At 36.6% G+C, this 26,469-nt stretch overlaps 1 protein-coding gene across 1 annotated transcript in view; it reads left to right on the plus strand.

The window, feature by feature from the left end:
• The window catches only part of LOC105384567 (dipeptidase 1), a 69,078-nt gene that overhangs the window by 26,242 nt on the left and 16,367 nt on the right, over positions 1-26,469 (plus strand). Inside the window, exon 4 of the mRNA XM_048632585.1 lies at positions 15,999-16,131. Coding sequence (XP_048488542.1) covers positions 15,999-16,131 — 133 coding nt within the window. The remainder of the gene's footprint in view (positions 1-15,998; positions 16,132-26,469) is intronic.

Consider the following 26,469-nt stretch of genomic DNA (forward strand, 5'->3'; position numbering starts at 1 on the left):
TCAAGGGAACTCCTCAACGGTATATAGCAACTACCTCGTGTTTAGGCTTGAATGATTCGTATTGACTAGTAGGACTTATTGGTATCATTTGCATCTTACTTTTGATTGAAAATAACTAATCACATCTGCCTTTGCCAATGTGAAACTGTCGCGAGCTCTTTAACACTTTAGTATTTCAGTTGTGCTGTAAAATTAAAATCAAAAAGAGCGTTTCAACACAAGTATAAAAATAACATGTTGTAACTTTTCCTTAGTCACAAGCAAATCTTTCAGGAAACGTTTAATATAATTAAAAGCCATTTTGGTTTCATAAACTACCCAAATAAACTATATAAAATTTTGTGAATTTAAAACCATCGTCGTTTTGAAGTGCATGGTAGGTATATAATGATTCTTCGCTAACCAGCATTTGTAGCTTGATTTTGTTGAGTTTATAAATTAAGTTTAAAGTACGAGTCATATCTAACTGAATAATAATAATTATAATGACCATCTTGCAATTAATTCTAACACTCAACTCAAAAGGTGAGCGGTTGAGAAAGGCTTCCAAAACGAAAAATACTGGCATGATCTAAAAATATGTTTCTAAAAGCTTGCGAAATGCGTACGAATCAACATATATTTATTGGGTCAATGAGTAAGAGGCTGGAGGCATGAGAATCAATATTCTCGCATACCTGATAGCAACAGGTTGGGTTCGTGCCTTGTAATCCGCCTTTTGAAGTCACTTGCGAAACGACTTCACAATACAAGTAGCTATAGTATGTACATACTTACATAGGTATGTGGAGGTAAGATGTTGTGGAGGGGTTGAGCTGCGGAACGTTTGTAGGTATGCAATGTTTGTGTACTATACATGTACAGGGTAGGTGGTTCAGTATGCCGGGTAAGTAAGATTTGCCAACGGGAAGTTAATTTATAGATTTTTACCCTGTATGGGTTCTTGAATATTATAGTCCAGTTCGCCCTCCGGCCCTAGAGGTAGTGGCTGGATAAGGAATGCTGAGGACAAAGTTAAGGCGCTCCTGGGGTTGGCATATTTAGAGGCATAGTCATTTCCCGACTGCCGAAGGTGGAGGGTAATGTTTTTTAGTTATATTTCGTGATCGAAAGAATTACAGATAAATTGCTAAAACCGTTCACCCTCATCTCCCGATCTCCCAACTAAGATAATGTTAGCTTTCCAATAAACTGCAATATCAGAAATGGAGTGATGTATTTCAAGAAAACAAGTATACGTATATCGTACTCGTCCGTTCAATTTTTATTTATTTTTCTACAGATAATGGAATACGAGTAGACACTCCACTGACCAAGAAATCTTCTTTTAGTGCACTTCAATATTGCGCGGCGTACCTGCAGACCCGGCCAATATTTTGAACAACGCGTACTGGTTGATCGATATATTCTCACAGATGTACAAATATTTATCAACAACGTTCGATCGCATTGTTATTTCTCGTTGTGTGAGTTATTGTTTGTGAATTTCCCGGATGCTACATTTTCATTCATCCAGTTCAACGGTAAAACGTAAAAAAAACTCATGTTCAATTTTCTCGTTTGTAATTTTAACAATGTAGGTACGTTGTTTTCGTGTACAAACATTAATTATAATAATTACTGAAAATGAAATGTTTTGTTCTCTGGTTTCGCGGTAAATGGTGAATTTCTCGTTCAGTAATACTTACATTCACACGATGATAAGTAATTGGCTTCCCATTTTACATCGTATTCTCCCCAAAGTATACGTATATGCATTTAAATATTTAATAAATTTCATGAAATTATGCACATGCCGACCACATAAGAGCTAAAAAGCCTCATTGAGATATGCCCAACAGTTTCGTTCTGACTTTATTTATATCTCTGGTTATTTATAGTCAAGTGCCTAAAGCACTTGAAAAAGCAACTATATTGTCTAGCTACTCAGACTATGACATCAACTAGCTACGGAATAATAAACTACAAGCATCATTTACGTACCAGAGACGCAGACGACCTCCTCGAATAAAGTGGAGTACTCATGAAGCTGTTTGTTTATTTATTCGTTGTAGTAGCGATACGGGCGGCCAGGAACTTGTCCGACGGAGTAACTTGAGAGGTTCCTGAGAGCGGCGGCGACGGCGTCCCGGGGGCCCAGGCCGGCGGCGCGGGGCTACATCAACCGTCATTTGTTCTGGCACCCGTCCCAGCCAATCACATTAGTATAAGAAGCTAAGGTGTACCGAGTAGACGTCGCTGCATCTGTCAATACTTGAGACTTCAGTTTCTGTTTCCACATTTATGTCTGGATGTGGCTAGTGTGGCTACATAATGTAAAATGCAACAGGATGGTGCTAAAAAAACTACTTACTTACCTTATACAAATATTTTAATACACGAAGACAAAGTTCCAGACAGCATGATTATGTAACTGGGCGACTTCGGTTTAGGTTTCGGTCGGATTGCGGTTATTGTTAGCATTTGCAGACTGCTGTGGCCGAGATGGCATTTAGTTTGTAGAGTAGTCCCGTGCTGTTAGTATTCCCCGAGGGCACGTAATATCCCGCCGGTCCCCGATGCAGGACACGCATCTTACTCGATAATAACTTATACATTTTGTGACTCACTCGCCGACAGTACGAACATGCTCGGAATAAGGCGCCGTAGCTGACGATAGCCAATTTAATCAGCCTCGGCGCTCCGACCAATCAGGACCCTCCTTATTGTTGCGTTTGTCTCGGAAATGAGGCCTATTACAAATGTCAATAGAGTATTTAATTGTGAAGATTAATATTTTAAACAAAAGTTAATTTTTAATGATATATCTAAGTATATACCTACACTTAGCCCTAATAAGTATTATTGGAAATTCTTTCCAATCACGTTGCACTATTGCGCCGCTCTGCAATTTTCTATGAGATATTTCTCGACGTTATGAATTTCAAATGATTTCTTTTATTGAAACTGAGGAAATTAAATTGAAATGCCTCTTGTTTTGCTATGACACGAAAGGGATTACCATACCGTTGGTATTTTCCCGGGAGAATTGTATTCCTTGATTTGAAAGCAAACGCAAAGAGCGGGATCAAACAAAAATTTATTCTGTGAAAGTCGTTCTTCTTTTTTGTTTGGAGATGGCTTTACTGTGAAATGAGAATTTGATTCAGTTGACATTGTTTATCTGTAGAAAATTAAGAAGAAATAATGATATTTATTTATAAAAGAAACAAAAGTCTACGAAATTTTACCAGTAACACTGGTAGGTACCAGTCATCCTAGATTTTAATGTATCTACTAATTGTACTAGGCACTTAATTATCGGTTTTACTTACCTATTTTAGAACACCAATTTGCTTCTTATAGATGTTGAGATAATTATTAATCGCTGTACAGCCAACAACAAAAAAATTAACACTGCAATGTAGGTAGTTGTGATCCCTAAATATTTGTTGTCAGGAACTGCTTTAGAATTCTGTGTAAATATGAGAATTGCCTAAAAGTATTATTAAGTCGTCGGAAAATGGGCAATGCCAGTATTTCTCTCGTTTCACCGGTTGGCAAAATATACGAGGTACGTTGCCAATATTTACAGGCTCTGTCTAGCTTGGGGTCGGATGCCCGTGTGTGAGATGTCCCCACATATTATTATTAATGTTCCTGGCCGGTGCTTTTTGGTTGACTAACGTTTGGCCTAGACTTTACACTAGACTTCAGGAGGGTAATGAACCTTTTTTTTACTAATGATAGTGTCTTATTATTCAATTATGTAGGTATATTTTTACACAGCAGTCTGAAGGTCTGAAGTAAAATTTTTGAATTGAAAGAACCTTAATCAAGATAAATGCTGGAATTATACTGAAGGGCAGACAATCGGAGACTTGTAGGCGTCGGGATAAGACGTACTCAGTAGTGGGCGTTGGATTACAAAGTTCTTTTTTCAAACTAAAATATAAATAATTAAAGCTAAAAGGGTAATTTAAGCAAATCTAATAATATAACCATGGAAATCTTTCTGTACCGTAAATGGATTACAGTTCACAATATTAACGAGAGAACAGTTTTCATGTTGCTCAATTAAGCGTTAATTGAATCGTGATTATTATTAAATCAAATTAAACTTGTTACTCTCATGGTTTAATTGAAAGCCTAAAATATTTCCTCTCATTTCCGGTTCCTTTTGTTACTAAACGAACCATATTCGTGGATTGTAATTACGAAAGTAAACAGATAACCCCTATGCGAGCTGTTGTCAAAAATTCCGGGAAAATGATTTGTTAATACTGGAACGCGCGTAATGAGACAAAGGGGAGTTGATAACGTACTTCGAGCTCAAATACTCCGGAACAACGCGATCTTCAAGTTGCTAATATCAACATTGTTACTCTCACGAGCAATGAAAAAGCTCCAGTGACAATAGCACCAAATTACTCCCAAAAGAATAAGAAGAGCTTAATGCCGCCGCCGCCGCTTAATGAGACCCCGTGTCGGCAAACGGCGTGTCGGTCGCCCCCCAACCCGTTGGTCTGATGATCTGCGGAAGGTAGCGGGAAGCCGCTGGATGCAGATGGCGGGTGACCGTTTGGGGTGGCGATCGTTAGGAGAGGCCTATGTCCAACAGTGGACTACGGAAGGCTGAGAGAGAGAGAATGCCGCCGCCGTCTACATTTAACAGCGCATCAGAATAATATTACCAACTAAGAAAGTAAATATTTTGATCAAATTCTAAATTAAATGTTTAATAGTTGGGGTAATTTGGCCTCGACATTATTTTGTCAGTGATTTCTTTGATTTTTCAGTATATTTGATTTCACTTGCAATAACTTCACCAACCGCATTATGAGGCGTAGCCGGGGCCGGCTTGTGAATAAAATATTTTTCTGACAGAGAAAACCTTTGATAGAAGTCTTGGTTTGTGTCCAATCGAGGCACAGTGGGGCCCTCCTGTCAGTTGTGAGTTTTATTTATATTTGGTTAGTCAGCTGGTTCTGAGTTTGTGAGGAACATAGCCCTTTAGTTTATAATATAACACAGCGTACCCTGTACGAAAACAAGCTCGTGTTATGTTACACAAAATTTATTATAAATCAATAAATTCTTGCGCATTCTCGTCCTATAAAATTATTGTAGTACTCATTTTCCTTTGCTGGCTTCTTCGCAATAGCTCGCGCAGAACAACCCTCCAGAGATCGGGCAATAACGTACGAGGCTCGAGGCTTGCACGGAGCCCGGGGGAGCGAATTAACGCCCGCAGTACCGCGGAGCAGAGCCGTTCACGGGTTTATTACCAACTAAGTGATTATTGTACGAGTGTGAATGCAAGTGCGAGTGCTGCCCGCTTGTGATGTTTCAAGCTATTAGTAATTTTCCGTTTAATTGATAACCGCTTTACAGCTCTTAAGGTATCGTCTGTATTGTTTTCTAAATAGATATTCCAAACAGACTAATTGATAGTAGTGTAGTGTATAATTATTTTTGGTATCAGATCTATGTACACAGCCAACTGCGCTTCAAAGTAAGGTAATCAAATCACGTAATCTCATTGAAACAGTCAGACAATGGACAATAAATGATCCAAACTTATTATTAATCTACTTTAATTTGGGGTTTAAAAACAATTTTCCTTTTGCAAGTAGCAACACGTGCCGAAAGCAAGTAAACTTGTAGCGTCCTCGCCCGGTCCGAGGCACTGACAGCCGCCGCCGCCGCCGCCGCCGCCGCCGCATCAAATATTCATTCCTTATCCGCACCTACACCCGCTACCAGCTTCTTTACTATCTTCACCGCAGCCAATTTCCACAAGAGCTAAATAAAATATTAACGCACCTGTACCGTCCGAAACAGGACGTGTTATAATTTTCCCATCGGAATTCAATTTAAGGTTGCGTAAGAAACATCGGGTTCAATCAAATGCGGACCGAAGTTGGGCCGGATTTGGGCGCAAACCGCCCAGGCATGGGGCGGCCTTGGGCGATCCGTGCCGGGGCAGGGACCACCCCCCTCCCCCCCGGCGTGTCCTTCCCCCCACGACCGGTGCTCCATTGACCAGAAACATACATAGGTGAGACAAAGTTCTGATTCGGAATCCACTTCTGTGTTTTGATTTCGCTCGGAATCGTTTCGCAGTTGGATCGACTGCGGTCGTCGCTCGGTCAGTTTCTGCGGATGTTGTGTTTGTAGTGGTTATGTCTTTTGTATTGTCTAAAAACTTGTATGAGGTTTCGTCGGGTTCTGCTTCGCTGTGCAGTTAGAGGTACAAATATTTCTGCTGCAAACTAAACAACAACTTAGTGCGATTGAATTTTGATATAGAATTTTAATCAGTTAAAGTGAACACAATTTCGTAACGTGTGATTGTTACCGTGAAATATTATTATTTTTATACGTTTAATATTATTATAGCTTAATTAATAACCACCTATGAAGTTTTCTGTTTTCTGGTTCAGGATAAAAAAGTAGAAAGATAAGAGAATTGGAAAATTCTTATGGAATCATAACATCGCACTGGAAATTAATCACCTTTTCATTTTAATTTGTTACAGTGAAAAATAATATTAAAATAAGAGATATACATAACTATCTCGATGTGTAGGAATTTTCAAACTTTTTAGTTAAGATAATGAATTTGGCTTGTACAACGAAATTATAATTTTAATATCTGTCTTAAATATGTTAGTTGTATAAGCTGCTGGTGTTCCAGTGTAAATAAATAAATAAATAAATAAATAAATAAGACAACCTAAATACAACATCTAGCAGAAGATATTTCTTACTCCAACTTAGACAATCTATCGAGGGTTATCTTTGGCTCGTAAACAAAAAAGAAGGCTGTATTAGCAGTTAGCACCCGGTAACAGAGATATACGACAAACAGGAGTGTTAGTAAATGGGCCTTACACAGGGTGGTTCATTTATAAGGGTCAGTTGGGTAACTTTTAATAAACTAAGAGATATTAAGAGCGAATATATACCTAGCAGCCAAATGGAACTTTTACTCGGCTAAAATTTTAAATACTTCCGAATGAAAAAAATAATAATAGTGTGAATTTAAAAATAGATTACTATCCATTTTGTAAATTTTTATAGGAAAATAAAAGCAAACATTCCCGTAACTGTTAGTGTCGTGGAACTGAATTGTACAATATGAATAAGCGCACAGGTCGACTTTTCAGCGAATTTAAACTCTTATTTTTCTACAAACCTATAGGTATATTATATTAATGCAGTCCTGTATATTGCAAACTACATACGTAATAGAATCCGTATATTTATTTTCTTTCTTACCTTTCGTATGAATTAAGCAGAGTGTGTTAGTCGAAATTTGCTTGGTAGCAATACTTTTTCGTCGAAATGACTTCGAAAAAGTGCTTAAATCCGTAATTACCCCATTTCGGATTACTATGCCACTTTTGTAACAATCTGTACAACTTAAAATTGTTATAAATTGTATTAGACTCGTGCCTTCTATCCGTCTTTGTAATTTTCCTTTCAACAGTATAATTTAATAATTCTTTATTATTAGATTAGCTACAATGGTTTTATTCAGCAATATTGTTACACGAAAATATAAAACTTTTAGAATAAGTACCTAGTTAGAAAATACGAAACTAAAACCCGATTTTAAGATAAAAAGTTTCCGAAGCAATTTTATTTATCTTTTGCGTTAGTGATACAGAAATAAATAACTGCTTAAAAGCTAATATTTGTATCGACAATTTTAATAAGTACTACAAATCGACCCAAATCTGCTTTGATAAACAATAGAAATCTATAATGAATTGTTATCGTAGCAAATGCGCTACAAGATTTCGTAGCAACTTTGCTACGAGGTTTCGTAGCAAATATAGCTACGCCGTAGTATATTGTAGCTCGTAAGCTCGTAGCAGTATTGTCAGCTTAATTTCATAGTCATAAAGCTTTATTCTTTTGTAACCTGGGTCCAAACTGACCGACGATGTTTAACGAGTTTGACAAAGTACTAATGAAGCTAACTATATCTCTAGTAAAACATAGGTCAGGTAAAACTCAGGCATACATTCATATTTCGTTACTAACTATAAGTATCATTCACTAAACTTTAATATAGAGCTACTGTTACGGTCCTAACAAAGTCACAAATAAAAGGCTGAATCTAGGTAATGTCAATAATGTCATGTGTTTATTTAAATAAAATAAGGAAGTAACAGAAACCATTAGGCGCAAGCCATTGGGCGCGATGTCATGCATCGGCTGTGGCATTTCACGGCTCAATACATTTTCGTCACATTTGGAGCGAGCGCTTTTTATCGCTGAACTAAATAAGTGGTGTTAACTTTGAGCCCGTCACACTCACACACTGACACAGCGGCGCTCGACGTGACACCCTCTAATGCAATTATTGTTTACATCACAGTGTGACACTTTGCTTTTATACGCCGACACTTAGCTGAAGCGTGAATTTTAAAAGGCTTTTTTTACTTTTGTTGCGCGGCTGCAGCGTTTAGTCTAGCTAGAATGTTAAGTTCTTTTAGCCTTTTAAGTAGCTTAACTAAAAATACTTAATATTTGCAAACAAGCGTGAAAGTGTCTCCTTACTCTTGTTCCCAAGGTGTACAACTCTTTCCCTGACGAAATAAAAAGTGTGCCTAGTGAGTCCATATTCATTTCTAAGTTAAAAAAGCTACTGGTTGGTATGGCATGCTATACAACTAACGAATACTTTCAGACTGTGAAAGCCATTCCTTGATTTGATATATTTTCGTACAAATATTGTACCTATATTGATTTATTATATTTATTATTATTATGGCGATAAATTGTATTAATTGTAATTAACTTGACATCTATCAATAATACTGTATTAATTTAATTTATTTGACATTGATAGTATGAATTTATTAATTTGACATTGAAATATAATGTGAATGATGCTTTTTTTACTGTGACATTTTTTGTAATACGTACTCATATAAGTACCATATATTTTTCCTTTGACTTATAAATTATTGATTTATGAATAAATGAGTATTTCAGTATTTCAGTAAAGAGAAAGCCAACGAAGACAGAGCAAAAGGATTATAATTTCGGTGCAACTATTTAAACTTAAACTATTTTTTGGATGTTGGTGACTCTTTTATTATATGTACCTAATAAAATACCACGTAATATAAACGGTCATAAATTTCTGAACGAAGGACATACGGTTTTTTAAGTATTACTAACAATAAATATAAAAGTTAAATTCCATTCAAACTTACAATAAACTTAAACTTAAAGTACAATAAACTTCCAGTAACTTACAAGAAACATGAAAGTTAAATACCATTCAAAATAATATCTACGAAACATTATGGAAAAACGGTGTTTCTTGTGTCCTTCCACCAAACACACCTTCTCGCAGATCAATATAAAACTGTGAACTTTCAGTCTTTCTTTATGAGTGTAATACGCAAACAAACCATTTTAACCACCGTTCCACTTTCTTGAGGCACGTTATTACTCCATCATAAAAAACAGTCTGAACTCTAATCTATTATGAGTGTTAGTTATACAATCTTTCTCAATGACAATCTTTAGACTGCGTTTTATAATACTACTATTTTACGTTTATGATTTATTCAGGTAGGCATACTCTTCACCGATCTATCATCTTTCCATATAACGTCCAATAGGCTTCTGCGGATGTCACGTTTAGATTATTCAAAATGGTGGACGAGCCGGCCGCCGAGAGCTTGAAGCTCTTTGACGAATCTCGCTGATAGATGAAACCGATATGGCCGCCCACAGCAGAATTACCGATCATCAAACGAAACAGATTACCAACCGCCAGCCGAAGAGCCATCTGTGCAGCAAAGGGATTAGATTTAATGACAATATATCGGCCTCGACAGGCTTTGCTGTACCACGGGAGTTTGGCCGAAACTAGACTTTAATGTGATGTTCATAGTTTATTCTACGTGCTGCGTGTTTCAATAACCGTATCTAGCATGAGTGGTAGATATTTTCATACTATTTAGGCACATTAGTTAAGTACTATCTGTTAAAAAACTATTTATACTCTATTAGTCAGTCAGATTACCTTCGTGTACAGCCGTGGAACTGAAATATGAACTTTCTTTGTATGACAAACTCTGAAAGCGTAAGGAAGGTGCTGTTTAATAAAATAAAAAAAACCGCTTGTTTTAGACCCATTCTAAGATTTTAAATAAAAATAGGACAATAAATGCACACACACTTTAACACAGAATTTGTCCATACATACTTCAATATGTTGTAAAAATATAAAGTAATTTAACATTTCAACGGTCGCTCAGATATAAATGTGGAATTGTCAGTCAATTGCGCGCTTGCCCTTTTTGGCGGGTAACAATTGGGTCGCTAATGGATCGTGCCGACGAGCTCCAGCATATTACGAGAGTATGTGTGTGTGTGTGTGTGTGTGTGTGACAAGGAAAGCTAAATGTTCAGAAAGCAAAATAAATATATGTCCCCCTTAGGGCTTACGATTTTATAATAAATACGAAGTGTATGCAAGTTATTTGAATGTCGAGCTTGTACGTATACGAATCGAATAAATATTCTTCTTCTTAAATATCTGGTGACTTTTAAGATAAAACTTATTTTCACTGGGATAGGATACTTTTTTATTTGACTTATACGTAAGTTGGTAAATATATAAGTTAAGGCGAAATGCAATGGAACCCATTGCAATCTAACAGGCAGTCACTACAGAAAATGAGAATTACGAAAATTGCAATATACTGAAAGCATTCGATATCCAGCAGATACCATTTATTAGTAAGAAATAATATAACCCGAATATAATTAGTGATCAGAGGGCCTAGTGGTGCTTTTGGTCACCATTGGAGCAGTAGCTGCGCCGCGAAACACAAATTCCCCTTTAGTTTACACTTCCCGGGCAGTGCAACAACCGCACCGGGCCCTCGGAACACAATACCTCCGCTCTAACCAAGCATCAATGTCCAATGCACAGTGCAGTCCGACCAGCGTGCTCCCTCGGTCGCAAACTAGAAGGTAATAAACGGAGAACCGAGCTGGAATATTAAGTACCTCTTCATACCAAGGAGATTGAGGATTTAATCAGTCGGAGTCCGCTTGCCGACTGCACCGCTAAAGTAGATGCTATCTATGCGGGCAACTCAAAAAGCGGTGGGAGTCGTAAAATATTTACTTTCGAGAACAGTTTGGATTGTCCGCGCAAGTGCGGCTTTTCATTAGAATTATATTCGCTTCAAGTGAACATTAAAACGGTTATTAAAACGATCTCGTATAAAAATAAAATATATTACTAACCCATTACTAACTTATTAGAGCGATGGTAACTCAGTCGGGGAAGCGTCCCGTCCATGTCTTTCGATAGATGTGCGGGTCCAAATCAGACTTTATGTACCTATCGTGCAAATGAGTTAGTTCATTTATTATCATCTATATGTGTAATCCCACTAACCCGCAGTTTACCAGCGTGGTGGTCGAAGCTTAGGGAGGCAGTTTGTTTCTTAGTAATATCTGTGACCACGATTTATTTTTATGTATCGATACCTACCTCCACTTCGTCTTTAAAGTTTTACCGTCAGCATTCCAGGTCAAAAATCCCTGAGTTTTATTCTGAGGTTAAGCACTATCACTGCAAAGTTTAATCTACACAAATCCGTTCAGTAGTTTTTGCATAAAAGAGCAACCAATATTACAGTGTCACAAACTCTCGCCTTTATTTATAATATAAAGTGTGATAGAGATAGGTAATTGCGTTACACGTATCTTTTACGGAGGGACGGTGTGAGTTTTTTGCGTATGTGGATAATGGACGCGGTGGCGCGGGCGAAGTGCTTTTTATCCGCGACTTCCCTGGGATAGAATATACGAGTACAGACACTTTTTAGCCTTTCATTAAAATATCACAATATCCCTTGTGATACCTGTAGAGTATGGGAAAAAAGCGTATACAGTTAGCCAAAAACAGATGATTTTTAGGCTATGTCTTTCGGAAATCCACAACAAAAATATATTTATATTTAACTATGGGTAGGTACTTCGTATTTTTTTTTTCATTAATTTCCAAAAGTCATACAACAAGAGTTGTACATAATGACCCCCTGAGTCATCTACTTTTCGGCTGACTATACCACTTTTGCCAACCCTGTATAAAAGAGATTCTCCAGTGGGGATGCAGCCGATCGCGGCATGGTGTAAGGGTGGCCGCACACGATCGCGACATGACGTAAGGGTGGCCGCACACGCCGCCGCGCCCGCTTCAATCTACTCGTTTTTCTCTCACTTTTCATTTCTGTCGCGCGGCAATTTGTCGGCTGGATAATCAAACCTGGCGGCAATTTCCACTCATATATTGAATATTTCACAAATAATATGAGAGACCTGACGTACTAAAAGATGTTGAAGTATTGATATATAGACGTTATTTAATATTTTTGAGTAATCATTAAGTTTAACGAATGTCTCTGAGTACCTACGGCAGTACTAAATAATTATACTTTCGAGCAATTAGCAACAGCGTTCCACCTCGAGTATTTTATAAAATTTGTAGGTAAGTAATTAGTCTAGTAGAAGCAATTATTTTGACTGACATACATGAGTGAGAGCACATAATACATGGACGACCTCCATCTAGAGACCGGGCGGTGAACAGACAAGATGCCAAGAATGATCGCATTCACTATACCTAATAGCGTGTCTTGCAAAGACGTTGTCTAGAAGTGGACTACTATAAGTTGCCTCCTCAGAGTAAATACTCGTAGTCATAGATTTTCTTAAGGAATAATAATAATTTATTTATTATTTATTTTTTCTGTAAAAATATCCGTGTATTTTATCTAGAGCACGCTGCAATAAAGTTTTATTCAGCTGTATTGTAAGAACCGATGTCTTTTCACGGCGAGTCCATGAGGAAGCCGCCGCACAATGTGTTCAACAATGGAGGGAAAACTAATAGCGCCGGTAATAATGTTCGATGTTCTGGGGGCCACTCTCTAAATCCACGAACGAATGAACGAGAATTCTCACGCAGTCAGTGCGCTTAACGCTTAATACAACGAGGCAGAGCCTAGCGCTGCAGTTTTGTTTATCGAGATGTGTGCAGCGCTTTTGACACTATTTCATTGTATTAAGCGTGCCGATTGCATGACAATTCTTGTTTGTTCGGAGTGACCCCTCGAGCTGGCGGCTTCACGCGACCAAAGATTACTTAAGAGGAGGCATCACGAATACTGAAGCCAGAAATGCCAGTCTGCAAATACGAGGAGTTGAGTATAGTTTTGAATCATATTCCTAAACGTAGGTATATCAACCATTTCTTCCCCCGCTGGTTTAGAAGTAGTCTCTATTCATGAGTGTCGTACTCTATTCTGTTCCAAGCTCGGGGGCTCACTCTATGTGACGAAAAATTTAGTAAGTTTTGGAGCGCTGCTGCGCGAACCACGACCCAATCTCTTTGTATTAAACGTGCCGTTTGCACGACAGCTCTCGTTAGTAATTTTTTTGTCAGAATATGTAGAGTAACCCTCCAGTGCTCTCATATTATTAACGTGACGCGCGGCGGCGACGCGACGAGATCATAATTAAATAATTAAATGCAGCCGGAGACAAGACCGGCACACATTCCACTCATTAAAATAAAATTCATACGGAACACATATTTTCTTTGTTTAATATTTTGGCATACTTCAGTTGTTACTTAAATTATGAGGGGCAATTCGTCCGGGTGCCTAAGAATGTAATCCTTTTAACATACTCCTATTTACGGTACAAAATACTTACTGCAAATAAGTTTAACCCGATGTATAACACGATATATTTCAATGCAGTGGCAGCCGAGCGCTGGTCATCTGTTTGATGTTAAATCTTTGTCTAAAGTCTATTCTTTTACCTCGCATCTAAATTGACAAGTGAAGTTTTCACTTGTCAATTTAGTATCTGAGACAAAAGATTAGACTTTAGTTTTTGTGGTAGGTCAATGATTTCAAAAGAAATATATGTCAATGTGGTAGTATTTAACATAATTTTTAATCTCCATAAAAGCTTTTTTGTCTCTTGATAAAGACATAAAAACTCGGATGGAGAAGCATCTAGCATGTAGAATAGAGCTAAAGATATTTCTTCAACCTATAATTTTACTATACTCACGAGCAATGAAAAGGTTCCACTGCGAAAAGCACCAAATTACTCCTAAACGGAAAAAGCTAGCTTAATGATGACTTCTGCAACATTGAAGTACATTTAACAGAGCATCAGGATATTACCAACTAAAAACGGTAATAATTTTATCAAATTTCAAATTAAATGTTTTAAAAAATTGCGGTCGTTTGGTGTCGGCATTTTGTGAACGGAACTATTCATTGCCCGTGAGTGTATTAGGTATTTTGTTGATTGTCAAGATAATGAGTCAACCACCATTCTACAAAGCATTAGTAAAGTTATTGATAAATAATTAATAGATTTTAAACAGTCATAAAGCTGATCCGTGCTGACTGTTCGTCATTTAAACAGGAGAATTTTCTCCCGTGAATGTGTTTTCAGAGTTCTAGAAGCGTGAAAATTTCAGACACATGATGTTAACATGCTCACATGAGTGAACAACACTCCATTGCACTTAGCAAAAAGGTTTTAAATCACCAATTATTTGTACGGAAATTAAATTTATTAATATTATTCATGTCTCATTATGATATTCTGTTTAAAAACACGAGTCGACACAAATATTGATGTTAAAATTTCCGTGTACTCGGCACAATGTTCTCACATTATTAATTATGAAATTACCAGCATTACCTATAAATACGTACCTACTTCTGAAGTTTTAGATGACTGTTGCACAAAGTCGGGATTCTCCGGAACCGGATAAAAGTTAAAACAAAATTAATATTTTATCTCACAGTTGCTACCTCTCCCTTAAGTCTGAAACACAGCCATTAACTTATTTTATATGATGCAAAAAATGCTTCATAATAAGCACAAAAAACCCGCAGCTCTCTAAGTAGCTTAGTTTAGATTCTAAAAACTCGCTCTGTCGATGTCAGAGCTAATCCTACGCTGCAAAAATATACTTTCCTTCCATAATCCAGTGTTCTTTTTGGTTTCATCTAATGGTTACTTAGGATACTTAAGTGAACTTAGCACTGAAGGTCTTAAAAAATGAATTGAATTATAATAATAATTTATTATTATTATTAAGTACCTACTTTTAAATCTGGTGAAGCCATTTTGCAGTAGCGTCAGCAGCCGCGTGCAAACTGTGTTGATCTCGGCGCTAAACAACTTCATTAATAAACTGCGCTCTCAGATCCGGCCGTCGTTTGTCCAAGTTTTGTCTTTGCTGGCTGTACTGACTTTAATTAAAAAAATTATAGTACGCGTCTTGCTCTGCTTTTACCTTTGATTAAAGTGTTTGTGGCTTTGAGTTTATATTGGCTCTTTGTTTTATTTTTCTTTGTTGATATCTAGAACACCTGAAAGCCCATTTAAGCCGAGTACCTACTAGGCAACAAATATGTTATGTCCCTTGTAGAGATCGCCTACGATATAAATAATGTCAAGCATTGGTTAGGTAATCTATCAATCTACAATAAAGTGATGCATAAAAAGATCGCGATCTACAATAATTGATAATCGGGGAAATTGAGACTTTATGGTCACTATAATAGACGCTCGTTGTTTGTCTCCCTATGCCTCGACTTCACATTCCATCCATCCCTAGATCCCTAGTCTTACCCTTTGACTAAGCTAATCCACATTTGACGGCCGAGTGGTGTAGTGGTTAGTGACCCTGACTGCTATGCCGTAGATCCCGGGTTCGATTCCCGGCTGGGCCAGATATTTGTTTAAAGACAGATATTTGTACTCGGGTCTTGGGTGTTGATATTTATATTTCATATGTATCTATCTATGTATTTATGTAGATATATCAGCTGTCCGACATCCATAACACAGGTTCTGCCTAGCTTGGGGTCGGATGGCCGTGTGTGATATGTCCCCACATATTTATTTATTTATTATAACATTTGTTTCAGTTCTGGTCTGCGTTCGTGCCGTGCGGAGCTCAGAACAAGGACGCCGTCCAGCTGACCCTGGAGCAGATCGACGTCATCCAGCGCATGGTCGAGAAGTACCCGCATCACCTCAAACTGGCCACCAATGTCAATGGTGAGTACCTTCTAGAGCTGATCAAAACTTTCATAACTAGATTTATTTTTAACACTTGAGGAAAAAGGTGTTTTAAGTTTAATGTAAGTGTGTCTGTGCACGTGAATGTGGTCAAACGTCAAACGGCTGAACCGATTTTGTTTTGTATTTTTTAAACGATTTCAAAAAAGGAGGAGGTTTTCAATTCGTCTAGATCTTTTTTTTACATAGGTAATGTTACTCCGAGTGTTCTTTGCCATATTTTATCGAAATCACCGTAGCCGTTCAAAAGTTATGCAACTTTTAATGTTGAATATCGGCGGTTTTTAATGTCGTTAGGTAGTTAGATAGCACATTGGTAGTTTAGGTTCCTTATTAATTTTCCTTGTGAACTGAAAAACGGTGGCATAAAAGAATAGGCGCTGAGACATGATTGATGATTTCCAACACATGCACATAGGAAACTCATAACATCTGTTTTGGTCGGCGATAAGAACAAAACGCGAGGCAACAAGAACCGATATTTACAGCCACGGCCCAGGCGGCGTACTCTAGATTCACAACAACGAACCAATGAGAGCTGAGGCGCGAGCACAGGATTCGAAACCTCCGTTTACGTTGCGTATCGTCAACTGTCACTGTCAAAATATAAGGCAAAGTTAGTTCCAAAAGTGACATTTGTTTTTCCCATATGTAAGGTGGAACTTCACCAAACGCTAAACGTATTTAGTAGCCTGTCATACGTCTGTCAGTTAGTACAAAATGAATTTAAAATTTGATTTAAATACGTTTAGCGTTTGGTAAAAGTGACCCTTCGTGTAGATTCGAAAATATTTTTGAATCCGGTGCTCGCTTCACTGCTGTCATGTAATCGGTATTTTAAAACAATGACATAAAGTGGTATTAACTGTTCACAAGGTGGAGTAACCCCGTGGCGGTTCCGATTAACTGCGAGTCTCGGATGAACAAAAACACTCGTTAACGGTTAATGCAGGAGCTCCGATTGTTGTCAGTTTGCGGGGCACTTATAAGTTTAGTGTTTTGTATTTCGATGCCTGAGCTGAGCTAACTGGTTCAAATAGATAAATAATCGTAACTATACTATCAGTTTGGCATCTTTGGAGACTTAATATATTATAATATTTTAATGCAAGTTCCACCAGTACATCACCGTGTTTATAGCGAATTGCGAAATAGTAACTTTTATTATTATTATTATTAAATTATTTATTGCACAAAGTAAATTGCACAAAGGCGAACTTAATGCTAGCAGCAGTTTCTTCCATTTTATCAACGTCGTTAACGGCGAGCTTCGGTGAAATAAAATCAATCGGCTCACGAGGTGCTGGGTTTTACAGGGTGTTCAAAGACACTTACAACAATTTTGCATAGGAGATCGATTAAAAAATAAATAATAAAATAATTAAATTTCCGGCGATATGTTTTATTTTACATCATGTAGATTTTATCCATAGCATCCTATAACTATTCATGTACATTTTGCGGAGAAACATGGCCGCGGCCCGCGCTTTAGGAACCCCGTGGGGATTAACTGCGTTCTTGCTCGATTCCGCAAAAACATTGTTATTCATACTTGGCCAATAACCACGTAAAGTAGTGTCCTAATTTACTCGGGGCAGTCAGTAATCAGATCTACTATTGAGGTACCGTTTGCTGCAAATCTTAGATTTAGTCGGGCCACTTTTATTTTCTATAAGTACCTACATAGGTAGTTTAAAAAATACTTGTGCTTCACCGCTCTATACCAGATGTTGCTCCATTTGTTGCTGTAAACTAGGTACGAGTACAATCTGCTTCATTATTAACTATAGGTACACTTTAGTATCTTGTAAAAAAATCTATATTTGAATGAATGATTAAGCGATTTGTGAGTTGGACAAGGTGCAAAAGTGAATAGCTACTAATGAAACTCACTGTACACGGTAGGTAGTAGGTAATTTGTTATCGGTAAAAGTACCTATATCCTACCGTGATACGGACACAAAAGCGTGAAGCGAATATTGCATTCAGCAATGTTTGACCTGAGGCGTTTTTCAGATTCAGCAATGTAATCGGCTGAGTATTTTGTATTTGGGAAGTATTCGCGCAATGCAGTTAGGCTGTTCTGTGCGCTATTGGCGGATTTTTCGAAGTTTTCAACCAATTCCTCACGAAATTGGGTCAGATGGGTTTATACCATAGAATAAAGAGTACTACTTGTTATTCTATGGTTTAAAAGCAGCCATTAAGCAAGACTTTATAATTTTTTTAAAATACTTATAAAATTTAGATCTCTGTATCTCGCTAACTGCAATGCAATTGTATGTGTTTACTGACATTTTATTATTTTATTTTTAAAATATTTATGTCTATTTTGAAAAAAAAGCTCCAATTGTAAGTTCATAAAACTATCGACAACGCACGCTGACACAAATAATACTAAGGCGCTTTCAAACTGAAATTAATCATAATTTTAGCCCAATAAGCCAACCGCGGTTAATTACACCGATAAAAAAACCCGCTTTTAAGGGCGAACTCCTACAATTGCCCGACCGAGATAGCCGACCGTAATATCAAGGGCTTAACAGAGGAAATTGAACTGCAAGGTCCTACTGTAATACTCTAAATTATGCAAGTTTCTTTTACTTGAAGAAGTAAAATGAAACATTGCGAAAAAATGGGGAAATAATGTTGTAAACGGTACAAAAAGAATAAATCCAAAGAAGTTCAAAAAGTGTGAAAGAACCATAGACTTAGTAGTATATACTAAACAGTAGTACTAAACAGTAGTAGAGATACCTAAGCGTACGCTTGATCATGAAAGCATGAATTAAATATTTAATCATTCGTAGGTTACACTGATCCTATCCATCCATTCACATTTTAGAATGATCTCAGTAGTGTCCTCAAATCATGGTAAAAAATTGTGCTTTTATCACCAATCGCACAGTTTTTAAGCTAAGCCGCTCAACTACAGTGGCTATAATTATATAAGTAGGTATTTACAGTGTCCTAATTAGACATAATGACATAACGGATACCTACAGTATACCTATGTTTCAATCCGCCGCGCCCCAAAATGAGTGAAAAAATGCCCCCGATCGCACCCCGGTAATGTGTTTTCGTCCAGAGATATTGATTTATAATTATTTTCTCCTTTGCACACTTTTTCCTATTCGTAGTACCTCCAATATTTGGCCTGGGATTCGGAAAACGGTGCCAATTATTTTCTATTTTGGGTACATTCCGGGTCGCATTGTTTGCCACAATGTCGTATTTCCTAACTATTGTTGACAATACGTGTCCTCTAATTTCTGACTTTAATTATTAATATACATCATTATTTTTTAATGGTTTATTACGGTTCAAACAAAGATCCATACATAGATAATTATACTAAAATCAAACATTTATTGTGTGCATAACTAATACATATACAGGGTGTCCCAAAAGTCAACGTCATCCCTTAAAGGGCTGATAGGTCAGCTCATAAGAGGCCAGAATATCACAATATGACCTTAGTAAAAACTCGATAATTTTCGAGATATTGACACTTTTATAAATTTGCTGAAAATCGACACCTTGGATCAGCTTTTTGCGTGCCGCCGGTACAAAAATCCATATTGTTAGAATTTGTTTGGTGTTGCATCACCCTGTATAGCCATGCTATAGATCGCAGTCAAAAAAAATATCGAGTAATGCTGTATGTTAAAAAAAAACACGGTTTTCAAAGTCATAAAAGGTAATCGTATTTTCTTATAAACAACTTTGACTCTACATACTGTAAAAAAAATATACCACGCAAACCTGGCACCTTATTTGAAAAGATTGCTCATTTAATGCAGTTTTCAAAATGGTATGAAACGTTGCTATTGTTTAAATTAACAAAAAAGTTATTGCTCTTTTAGTACAAAATAACCTCGATGTAAAATTGTTTGAAGGAAATTTATCTGACTGAATTTATTAAGGGTAAGTCATGTTGGAATGAGTAAAAGTAAAATAGGTGGTGTGGCCGGGAGTAGGAAAAGAGACAACGTTGTCACAGTTAGTAAAAAAAATGCATTTTGAGTATCTTTCTCGAAAAAAGTGGACTATATAGCAACTCCACATTCCCCATAAATGTAGCGCATGGTAACGTACATTCCTGAGTAGTGCTAATGTATGATATTGTACAAGTAAAACGCTTACACATGTACATTGTACACCCACAGTATCCAAAAAAGGGACAGATCAGTTTGTCATTAATATTACCTCTAATTACTTGTTATTTATTTTAAAGTTATTGTTAAACAAAACCAAACTCTCAAAATTATAATTATGACCATTGATGAGTATTATTTTTTGCTGATTATGTATTTATATAATAATGTAATGTTATAATTTTGAAAAATAAAAATAAAAGTCAATAAATGTTTGTTTTTTTTAAATAAGGTGTAAAAAACGCAAAATATGTTTTATAAGAGTTTGGTAAGTTTTTTCTTAGCAAATTTTACGTCATCTATGTTGCCACGGCTGACCCCACCACCTATTTTACTTTTACTCATTCCAACATGACTTACCCTTAATAAATTCAGTCAGATAAATTTCCTTCAAACAATTTTACATCGAGGTTATTTTGTACTAAAAGAGCAATAACTTTTTTGTTAATTTAAACAATAGCAACGTTTCATACCATTTTGAAAACTGCATTAAATGAGCAATCTTTTCAAATAAGGTGCCAGGTTTGCGTGGTATATTTTTTTTACAGTATGTAGAGTCAAAGTTGTTTATAAGAAAATACGATTACCTTTTATGACTTTGAAAACCGTGTTTTTTTTTAACATACAGCATTACTCGATATTTTTTTTGACTGCGATCTATAGCATGGCTATACAGGGTGATGCAACATCAAACAAATTCTAACAATATGGATTTTTGTACCGGCGGCACGCAAAAAGCTGATCCAAGGTGTCGATTTTCAGCAAATTTATAAAAGTGTCAATATCTCGAAAATTATCGAGTTTTTACTAAGGTCATATTGTGATATTCTGGCCTCTCATGAGCTGACCTATCAGCCCTTTAAGGGATGACGTTGACTTTTGGGACATCCTGTATACTTAATAATAAGTTAAACGATTATGTATTAATTTATGATTTAAGTAATTAAATAACGCATAGCATGTTGCTATCATATTCTTAAAAGTTAGTCACAAGATAGTTTGTTAAAGAAAATATTTACTTAGAAATGAACACCTATTATGTTTTACCTGTTATTATGAAGCTATAAAATAAATTAAATAAACGAAAGCTTCGTTAAAAACGGTTGATTATTTGTTTTAAACTTATTTTGTGTTGTTTCTGTGTGTGACCGAAATATATGTATTTTCTTTCTTTCATAATTATTATATTAATATGTAATAGGTAGGTAAGTAGATATATATGTAAAGATGTATATTATCTGAATTATAATCCGATACGTTTTACGATACTCCATGGATTCCTGAACAGCAATCGCAGCGTCAAGAGTGCAAAAAGTGTGAAGCGTAGTTTAAACGTCGCGCGCTTCGACGGAGCGAGTTCAAAACCGATTACTCGCGATGCGACAAGCGGAGATGAACTGGCGGGCGAGCGTTTAGCAAACACCCTGTATGACACGGCCGGACCACAGTTCCGATCGACATTTTGTCCGGCCTTCCGTCCGGTTTATTTTGCTATGAAAATCTATTGTTATACGGGTTGTAGGTTGTAGGTACTCGTATCTAGTGTAAACTCTGATACTATTTCCATGTAAATTCACCATGTTGATACTCTGGTGTAAATGAATACTTTTTCCATAGTAATTTATTTTATTTTCATGAAATAAAATGCTTTAAAAACTTCAATTCGATATGAATAAAACAATGTTATCATGTCTCAAACAAACACCGTATAAAAACCAACCATTCGTCGTTTCCGAAGCTTTTCAAAGTTGTTGGTCATAATCATACTAACACACAATCACGAACGAATCCTAACACCCCACGTCTTGCCGAAAGGTTTAAATATAATTTTCAGGAGCAACAGCAATGAGTTCTCCGAATCGCCCCGCTGACTCGATTCCGCACAGAATCGCCTCGGATTCGATTTGCTGAAACGTTTTGGTGATCAATCGACTTGAACTTTACAAAATGGTCAATGGAACTACGTTTTGCATATTATGCAGTTCCATTCTCATACTACTCGTACCTATATTATGAATACGAAAAACTAAATGTTAATTTACAGTGCCAAATTCTATAGTTATGTACTTATTTTCTAGAGATCATAATCATAATCATAATCATAATCTTTATACCAAAAAATTCTTACAAACTTGTTATACATATATATTATATATGTAGTAGAACAATGGTCAAGTCTCTACTACCTAAATAGGTGGAAAACCTGTAGCTTAGGATGAGTAGATGCTCTTCCCTAGAATATTGTACGATTATAAATACGCTTATAATTATGTACATTATTATATAAACATTTTTTTTTTTTTATTATTTTTTTTTTTTTTTATTTCACTAAAATCTTATTACATCAAATTCTTATAGGTAGTTTACAATCAGCAGTTATAAATTAATAAAAGAAATTCGTTTGATACCTAAACTAGGCAAAGCCTGTAATATAGGCATCAACGCCACCAGACAAACTTGTAAAAATTGTTATCTCGAGTCGTGTTTCTGTACCTTTTGCATAATTATGAAAATACAGTATATTCAAATTAATTAATTAAAATATTTAAAATCTACAATATAAAAATGAATTTATACAGATTAAAATTTATAGTAATAGTTAAAAAAAAATTATTATATATTCATGCAATAACTAACACATGTATATCATAAAATTAATTATTCCAAATTGATCAGTTGTGTAAGAATTGTGAAGTGTACCTAAAGTGTGAAGTGTAATTGTTGAGTATAGTGAGTGTGTGTGTGTGTGAGTGTAGTGAATGTGTAGTGTGAGCTGAATATAATTTTAGTTTACTTGACTATTAAGAGTAATTCCTCAGTCTTATTATAATTCAACGTTTGGAGCCATCTTGTTAATTTGATCTTGCATTCTTGTAGACTTAATGGGTAAATTTCAATGAATTTGCTAATTCTATTGTACAATACGCTATCAAGGTAGAAAGGGAATCTATAGGCGAACTCGGTATTACAAGAGATGGTAGGGAAAATTTTATCTTTACGGCGTTGACTTAAATAAGATTCCCCATCGAACGTTGATGTTTTGTGTTTATTCATAATTATTTGTTTAATGAATAATTGTCGAACAGTGAGCACCTGACAGTTTTTAAAGAGCTCTTCAGTAGGGTACCGGAAGAACAACATTAGAGATGACTTAAGTACATATTATGTGTTGATCCAAAGTTACAGTAGTGGATTTACATTTTCAAAATATTACCTACGTCGAAACTACCACACATATTTCATAATTAGCTTTGAAGCTAATTTTGCAAGTATATTAAAATAAAACTCTAATTCTTTGAAAATTATTCTTTAAATAATATGATGACGTTGCTATAAACATGAGCCAGCACTTTGATCCTTCAATGTAGTCTAATGGAGAAGTCAGACGATATAACAAATACAATTACGAAGCCTCTATTTACAATTCTCGGTTGAGGCTTTGTAAATAAGATTTATTCTCCGCCTTTGTAACTTATGAATTAGCTGCTATACAACAGTTATCTTCATAAATATCATACAATGAGGTCTTATTTTTACTTGTCTCTTACATATAGAGGTCATAAACCATTTCAAAATGTTTGACATTCACGTTTAGCAGTACCTACGTTCCAAAGTCACATTTGGCTCGAGTCCGCGTTTTTCTAAGGTTTTTCTATGGGTGCTTGAGGTGTGATATAATAAATGTAACTTTTTATGTGAATGAAGACAAATGGAGTAAAACTCCAAGGGCCCCTAGTGCCTGGTGCATATACCAAGATCAGTCAACTAGCCTTCTTTATTATCTATCTAATAAAAACTTATCCTGCTTAGTCTGGCTTAATTTCCTATCTAAGGGGGGTCTGATATATGTCTATATATAGCTACATACATACAGTATATGCTATATATATTATACCTACATACATACATTACATAATTATTATCATGGGTCGTTGTTCTATGGAAGATACACGCGGCTTGTTATTACACTGTAATGAGGAGGTTGGAATAATAGCCACTTATGCCACTGTGTGTATAGGTACCTAATCAAATATCGTTTGCATATACATATCTACAAAATAAAATGGAAAGTAGGTACCTTCAAAGTAATAGGGTAAATTGGAGTATTCAGCAGTTCGAATACAGGAAATAGGCAATAAAAATAAACAAAAACACTGTACAGCTGTCAGCCATCCACATTTATGAAGTTACAAAATAGGTAAATTAGAATATTTCTTCTTAGCGTATAGACAGCTAACTATTAAACACGATTTAAAAGATTTGCTTTAAAATAAAAGGTTAATGACAATGATAACAATCGAAAGCAACATCTACTAAAAATGTGTCTTTACAATGAAATGCAAATGATTGGGGTCAGCGTGGTCACCCCACGAGCTGTGTTCCCAGCGACCGCACGCGGGCGCGTCACCCGCACGCCGCCATATGCTCTGCTCGACAGTCGGTGCACTCCAGACCTCGTCGTAAATGTCGTGATTGTCCCGCTGCATTCCGACAAACAGATGGACCGCCGTACAGACACCACTCCATGTGTGCGGACATACCGCAGTGGAGTCGGTCGGGAATATATGTGGAGTGGCGTGGCCGACTCTGCATTGGGAATCCTTTAAAATCTATATACGACTTTCATAGATAACCGACGTTATTTACGGACAACCATTTCAAGTGATACATAGTTTCATATCTGTATAAATTTCTAGTTCATCAACAAAACATGTAGCTTCGTAAATTATAATGATGTGTCAATAGATTGACGAATCACTCACCATTCAACTTTTGTTAAATTCATGAATCTTTCTACAACAAGTAAAATCCACCAAATGAATTATTCGTATAACATCACCGCGCTCTCATTAATTTACATAATACTCTTTGTGGTGACCATGAATTCATGAATAGTTATGTCTGCTACGCAAACTTTTTTACACAGCTCAAAAACTTGAAATTTAACAGCCAGGCTGTGAACTAGGTCAAGGTTATATAAAAAATATCGTCGCAAGAGAAATAAGAGTAGGTAATTAGTGATAAAAGTAATTTAAATTCTTTCGTATTATTCTATTTTCTCGTTTACAGAAAATCATCAAAGCACCAAAGTAGTGTCTTTCTGAACGCCACTATAGTCACTTCGGCCCGGGTCTCCTATTACGCGCTGTAGGTCGCGTCCAGCGTCACGCCGTAGGCCGCGTCACGATTCTCACTACGTCTACGCGCCAACGTCGGCGTGTGAGGGAGACCGCATCAGTACATTTCTATAGTGAGCATCGTGACGCGGCCTACGGCGTGACGCTGGACGCGACCTGCGGCGTAAATAGGAGACCCAGGCTTTCATTGATAAAATCATGTTCACACTCTAGCTAGTAGATTACCGAATGTTTATCCATATTTTTACACCAATGTGCTCAGCCATTAAACAGTCTATTTATAGTACATAGTTTCAAAGTAACTTATTAATAAGGCTTGTATCTATATTGTAGTACCCTATAAATTAATAGGCATTAAGTAACATTAAAGTAACCCGCCAGCCACAAACTTTCGTAGCCGTCTCTCTATTGACGATAGTTCCCCGCCACATGAGTCCGCCCCTGCAGTAAACTTCCTCTACATTTCGGCGCGGCCGCCGGCGCGATCGAGACAGGAGAAAAAGAGGACTCGGAATTACGTTCGACCGGAGTTTACGTACTTCCCTACATGCAATCCGATCCGGCCGGACTCTAGCTTCGGAAAAACATAGTTTCGGAACCCTACTACGCGCTACCCACGGCTCTATATCAAAATCTCCCGTTTTTGTAAAGTTAGAGTAAACCTCCAGAACAAAACCAGCAAGTTTGAAACTAGGTGCATTTAGAGCACTTTTCGCTCAGCGTTAGTTTGTGCCGATGTTTCGATGTTTACCCGAGCGCGGGATCTAATTGTTCCACCAGTTTACGTCCAGATAGACTCATATATAGATACGTGTTTTATTTTACTTAAAATGAATTAACAGACGTTGTTTAATACCAGGGTGAGTTAATTATTAAAGTGGAAAACGGACAACAGTTACTTATGTACAGGGAGGTATGTATTGTATGTTAGGTGTCTTTACTAATATACTGATATTTTATGTCCAATTAAGGCCCGACTTGTATGTTCCTGTAATGATATTGGTCGTTTTCCCTTCAGCCTA

Source organism: Plutella xylostella, chromosome Z, assembly GCF_932276165.1.
Source record: "Plutella xylostella chromosome Z, ilPluXylo3.1, whole genome shotgun sequence".
NCBI classification, from domain to species: domain Eukaryota; kingdom Metazoa; phylum Arthropoda; class Insecta; order Lepidoptera; family Plutellidae; genus Plutella; species Plutella xylostella.